The 6,362-nt window shown below is 48.2% G+C and overlaps 1 protein-coding gene across 1 annotated transcript; it reads right to left on the bottom strand.

The window, feature by feature from the left end:
- Positions 1–1,534: 1,534 nt before the first annotated feature.
- Positions 1,535–4,449, bottom strand: CCN1 (cellular communication network factor 1). Its single transcript, XM_038745267.1, has 5 exons — positions 4,171–4,449; positions 3,184–3,397; positions 2,436–2,792; positions 2,048–2,259; positions 1,535–1,905 (listed from the first exon to the last, which is right to left on the bottom strand). The coding sequence occupies exons 1-5, from the start codon at positions 4,231–4,233 to the stop codon at positions 1,603–1,605; spliced, it is 1,149 nt and encodes a 382-aa protein (XP_038601195.1). The 5' UTR covers positions 4,234–4,449; the 3' UTR covers positions 1,535–1,602.
- Positions 4,450–6,362: the final 1,913 nt, after the last annotated feature.

Below are 6,362 nucleotides of genomic sequence, written 5' to 3'. Positions count from 1 at the left end.
TTATAAAAGGAGAAGGGGGAGGGTTGACTCTGTTGGAAAAGCACTTGAAATTCCTGGCATTCCTTTCCATCTAAAAGCGTGTTTACTTAGTAGTTGGATTATTAGAATTAACACGTCATTGCTTCAGGCTCATTTAGTGAAAGCAAACTGCCTCTTAAAGACTCCACGGTTCTTTCTCCTTTCTTCCCAGATCTATTAATTTGCAAGAAATTATTGTAGAAAACAATGGCTCTATCCTATTGATCCCATCATTCAGCTAAGTGGAGACTTCTGCTGCATATCAATGAAGTGCTTTTTCTCTACTGAAAAAGAATGAGGCTATAGGCAACAAATTGTTGTACATAAGTGTGACCCCACCAACTAATCGACTGGATTGAATTACCTGAGTGAAAACCCTGGTTCTGGAATGGCTGCTTTTTCATAAAAGGATGTCTCTCTACTGCCAAGAACAGCAGTTGGATGGATTCAGACTGACTGTTGAGCTTACCGAGTGGCTCAAGGAGAGAAGCAGCGTGGCCTGGCAGACAGAGCAGGGGCTTGGAAGTCAGAGGAGTTGGGTTCTAATCTCAGCTCTGCCATGCTTTCCTGCTGAGTGACCTTGGGTAAGTCGCTTAACTTTTGTGTACCACAGTTTCCTCATCTGGCAAATGGGGATTCAATGCCCGTTCTCCCTTTCACTTAAGACTAGGAGCCCCATGTGGGACAGTGAGACTGCAGAATCTCAACCAATCATCTCGATTCAATCCCGCGCTTGGCACATGGCAAGTGCTTCCAATACCACAATTATTATTGCACTCTGAGCTCGAAGGAAAAAAGTACGGCTTTTTGAGTCCTTTCCACTACCTGTGTTCAACAATCGCCCTTCTGTAAAAAGTGAACATTTCACTGTAGAAGGATTTTTTTTCTCCCCCCAACTAATCCAAGCGATTCAATGGTGTCCAGACCCAGACTGAAATTAGGTAAATATTTCTTTATTTAATGATTAATTCCATAAATAAATTCTTTTTCACTGAATATAAAATTAAAATCATTTACAACTTATTCCAGTATTACATTTTTTCCCAAAAGCTACACTTTGATAAATAAAACATTCAGTCTTAAAACAGCTGATTTCTGTTTGCAGTTAGGATGCGGTTGGTACATAGTAGCTGCCACTCGTGCCCACTCTCAGAGTGTGCCGCATCAGAGAGGTCTGGAATCTCCTCCCAATTTGACTTTGCGAAAGGATGAATCCCACTCATCACATAACAACTTTTAAATTACAGAACCAAAAACGAAAAACACCCCCAAAGAGTTCACTTCGGATCATTTACAAACAGAAAACAGAATGTCATCAACAAAACCAGGCTCCAAAATGAAGCAGTAAGATTGCTCCAATATTATGAAGCATTAAGTATTCTCCAAACTGGGTTGCATTAGTGTCCATCCACACACCGCACTGTGTAGTTTCAAAATACTTCAGGATTGCTTGGGGAACAAGCAATGCATCACTTCTACAATAGACTTCTTTCACCCACCCTCCCCTCCCCTGCGCCTTGGTAATGCAAATTCAGACTCTCTCCCCGGGTTTCCCACCCACTCCAAACCTGGCCCAAGGAAAACTCAGTCCCTAAATTTGTGAATATCATTGAACAGCCTGTAGAAGGGGAAAACCGCCTCATTGGCGTGCGGGCAGTTGTAGTTGCATCTGCAGGACTGGATCATCATGACATTCTTTGTGAACGTCTCCCCATCCTCACAGCGGAATCTGATCTTGACAGTCCTGGTCTGCTGGGGGCTACAGCATCTTCCGTCTACGCAGGAGCCACAGTATTTAGGACGGTACTTCTTCATGCTTGAGCATCCGGCGTAAGTAAACCTCACGGGGGCTTGGGATTTTTTAGTTTTGCTGCACTTCTTTCCCTTCTGTAAGAAAAAGAGGGAAGGTGGGGGGGAAAAGGAAGCGATTTATTTGGGAAGAGAGACTGGTAGCGGACTCGGACGCCTTCCCCTCCACCCCAACAAATCCAAGTGAAGTTGATTTTAGCTTCTCTAGAAAGTCATTTACCTTGAGGCTGCTAAAAGCCATTTGTCCACAAGGCCGCACTTCACAGATCCTTGTCTCTTTAACCAGTCGGCATTCGGGGTTGTCATTGGTGACTCTGGTGGAGATACCAGTTCCACAGGTCTTGGAGCACTGAGACCAAGAAGTTGTTTGAACAATGCATTTCTGGCTATCAAAGGATGGATTGTAGATGATGCGTGGCTCGGCTCCAAAAACTACAGAGAAGAGAAAAAGAAAAAAAAAAAAGAGGCCCCTTATAAGTTTCCAATCATCCAATACGCACTGAAAAGTAAGCGGCTTTAAGTGTTAAAAAAATCTAAGAGCTTTCAAACTACTGCCGTGGGTGGCACTGTGCAAACTGGACCTCTCCCTTAACTCAGCCCCCACTTACCAGGTAACTGCTTCAATGGGCTTCCTTTCACCATAGCAATCAATTCATTGTTTCGCGTTAACTCCACTTCTGAAACATCCAGTCCAAACTCCTTGTTGATGAAGCCTTCCATCTCCACCACCGGCCCTTTGGCAACCTCATCGTCACAGACCCACTCTTCACAGCACTGTCCGGAAACTTTGACCAGCCGAGGATTTGGGCAGCCCAGGTTCGGGAGAGATAGTTCTTGTGGGCAGAGGGGAATGCAACCCACAGCTCCGTCGATGCATGTGCACTGGTGTTTGCAGTTGGGCTGGAAACTCTCACCGTTCTGGTAGATCCTGGAGTTATATTCACAGGGTCTGCCCTCTGATTGAGCTGCAAAGAACACCAAAAAAAAGGAAAAAGAAAAAGAGGGGGTGGGGGGGAGGAAGAGTTGAGAATCGGGATTCAGAACCTCTGCTCGAAACTCATACATATTTTCTGCTCAGTTAAATTCAATTTATGGTAAAGTTCCCTCCAATCCCCTAGAGATTCTAGGCTAGAACAATAAGTTAGTCAGGAATCACTTTTCCTTATGCGCTTTTAGTTGAGCCCAGACATACTGAATTGCATTCCAGACCGCTGAAATCATATGTCTTTCTGCCAAGCTACCAACAACAAAGCATAACCGTACATGGACTCAAAATTACTAAACTTCTGGACTATGGGGACTCTTCTTTTTCCAAAGGGCCCCCCTCCCCCCCAAAATAGAAAGCAGGGATCTTACCTCTACAGATTCCCTTCAGAGCAACGGAACTGGCGCCGAAATTGCATTCCAGGCCCTTGGTGTGATCACAAGGGTGCGTTTTGCTGCAGTCCTCGTTGAGTTGTTTGGCACACACTTTGCAGCATCCGCAGCCGTCCAAGACCAGACCGACGCCCGGGGCACACTTGGGAACCGCCAGAGGACACTGGCAGACGGCTGAGCAGGTGGAATGGACCTGCAGGAGGAAACGGACACATCCCAAGCCCATCAGAACCTGGGAACCACATATGGGTTCCCCAAAAGTGGGGAAAAACAAAAAGGCATTTGGGAACATCACACTCCAGGGACAAGGGGCTGGGCCTTGTGTCACTTTCTGGGGGGGCTTTGGGTGGTTGAGAAAGACTCCCCCAAACGCTGGTGGGTTTTATTGGAGGTTGTAAGTTTGGAGCTTGGGAAAGGGCCTGGGGTAAAGGAGAGGAAGGGACAGTAATGGGAAAGAAAAAGACAACCCCAAAAAACTTACCAGCTAAACTGCATAAGTATGGGGCTAGGGAGGGGCCTGGGGTCAAGGGGAGGAAGGGATAGTAGGGGGGAAAAAAAAGACAACCCCCCAAAACCAGCTGGGCTTCGTATGTTTGGAGCTAGGGAGGGAGGCTGGGTCAAGGGAAGGAAGGGATAGTAACAGAAAAAAAAAAAGGCAACCCCCTACAAACCAGCTGAGCTGCATAAGTTTGGAGCTAGGGAGGGAGACTGGGGTCAAGGGAAGGAAGGGATAGTAACAGGGAAAAAAAAGACAACCCCCTACAAACCAGCTGAGCTGCATAAGTTTGGAGCTAGGGAAGGAGGCTGGGGTCAAGGGAAGGAAGGGATAGTAACAGGGAAAAAAAAAGACAACCCCCTACAAACCAGCTGAGCTGCCTAAGTTTGGAGCTAGGGAGGGAGGCTGGGCTCAAGGGGAGGAAGGGATAGTAATGGAAAAACAAAAAGACAACCCCCCCAGAAACTTACCAACCGAGCTGCATGGAGGAGGGTAACAGCCAAGGCGACCGAGCCGGCTAGCAGGGACCGCATGGTTGTCTCGATATGGAAAACACTTGGGGAGTTTCGAGAGGCGACTCTTCAAGCCGCAACTTTCAGGTCCCGGGTCTTCCTGGGGTGCAAAGGGATGAAGGGTCCAAAATCCTGGAGCGGGAGCGACTTTTCCTCCTCTTTGCGGGGAAGAAGGGTGGAGAGGGAGCTGCTGCTGCTGCTGTCCGCCTTTTTCAGCAGCAGTTTTCGGGTGCTGGTGGGGGTTAGGGGGATGTTCTCCTCGGGGGTTCCTCTGGGCGACTGCAGAGGAGCCCGGGCCCGGGGCTCTTTATACCCAACCCGGGCGCGTGTTGCGGCTGCAGTGACGTGGGATTGTCTGAGCCTTCCAGAATTCTCAAACATCCCAGGAATGTTTCTTTGGCGCGGGCTTCGTCCAAGTACCTCCCCTGACTCCATTGCACCTTTTTTTTTTTTTTTGTCCCAGACCTATCAAGAAAACAGTCCGTTTTTTCCACTTGAAATAACCGCTCCGATGGGGGGGACCTAGGAAGGGGCGGGGGTACCCCCCCCCAAAAAAATATTATAATAATGATAGAAAGGAGGGACAAGTGAGAGTGGAAGTGGGAAAGCAGATCAGGAAAGGGGAACCTAGGGGGTGGGGGGGTGAAGGTACTCCCCAGCCCCCCCAAAGAAAATAATGATAATAGAAAGGAGGGAGAAGTGGGGGTGGAAGTAGGAAGGCCCAACAGGGAGGGGGAATTGGGGAGCAGAAGTTCTCCCCATCCTCCACGCACCCCCCCAATAATAATAATAATAGAAAGGAGGGAAAAGTGGGAGTGGAAGTGGGAAGACTCACCAGGGAGGGGGAATTGGGGGCGCAGAAGTTCTGTCCGTCCCCTACCCACCCCCCTAAAAATAGTAATAATAGATAGGAGGGAGAAGTGGAAGTGGGAAGACTCACAAGGGAGGGGGAATTGGGGGGCAAAAGTTCTGTCCATCCCCTACCCACCCCCCCAAAAAAAATAATAATAGAAAGGAGGGAGAAGAAGAAGTGGGAAGTCTGACCAGGGAGGGGGAATCTGGGGGGTGATGGTACTCCCCACCCCATCCCACTCCCCACCCCCCAAGATAATAATAATACAAAGGAGGGAGTAGGAGTGGAAATGGGAAGGCTGACCAGGGAGGGGGAATTATGGGGGTGGGGGGCAGAAGTTCTCCCCATCCCCCACCCACCCCCAAAAAAATAATAATAGAAAGGAGGGAGTAGAAGTGGGATGTATGACCAGGGAGGGGGAACCTGGGGGGTGGAGGTACTTCCCACCCCCCACCCCCCCAAAAATAATAATAATAATAGAAAGGAGGGTGAAGTGGGAGTGGAAGTGAGAAGTCTGACCAGGAAGGAGGAATTGGGGGGCAGAAGTACTCCCTATCAGCCCCCCCCAAAATAATAATAATAATAATAGAAAGGAGGGAGAAGTGGGAGTGGAAATGGGAAGGCTGAGGAACCTGGGGGATGGAGGTACTCTCCCCCCCCCTTACCAAAAAATAATAATAATAATGGAAAGGAGGAAGTGGGAATGCTTTGCACATATCAAGCACTTAATAAATGCTATTATTACTAAGGCCCACCAAGGAGAGACAAATGCAGTGTTGTTTGTGATTGTGATTTTAGCAGACCGGAGCCAAAAACCCCAGGGAAGCACAGAAAGGTGGAGTTGATGGGGAAAGTTGGAGTGTAGGAGCCCTTGGTGCTTGTTAAGCACTTAATATGTGCCAAGCACTGTTATAAGCTCTGGGGTGGTGGATCCAGGTTAATCAGGTTGGACACTGCCTAGAGAAGGAAGGTCATGGGGGGAGGGAAGAATAAGGATCTGTCTGACCCTTGGCACTCCGCTGAGGCTCCGGGGATGTCCCGTTCCCATCCAGCCCAAAAGTTGGGATGCGAAGGGCTTAGTTAAGGCGAAGGATGTGTATTGAAAGCGGATCCCCTCTGTGGCATTTATGAATGAGAGCAAAAAATGAAGCTGTTCCCTCTGATTTGGCAAGCGCCCAGGCCAAAGTTTTGTGGGTTTTTTTTTCCTTTTGTTGTTGTTGTTTGCTTGTTTTAGGAGGCTTCCACTTTTATTCCAGCTCAGTGTTTGGGTTGGGAGCCCTAAAGGAAACCCAGAATG

The sequence above is a fragment of the Tachyglossus aculeatus genome, chromosome 4 (assembly GCF_015852505.1).
Source record: "Tachyglossus aculeatus isolate mTacAcu1 chromosome 4, mTacAcu1.pri, whole genome shotgun sequence".
Lineage (NCBI taxonomy): Eukaryota > Metazoa > Chordata > Mammalia > Monotremata > Tachyglossidae > Tachyglossus > Tachyglossus aculeatus.
This window is presented reverse-complemented; position numbering and strand designations above follow the sequence as displayed.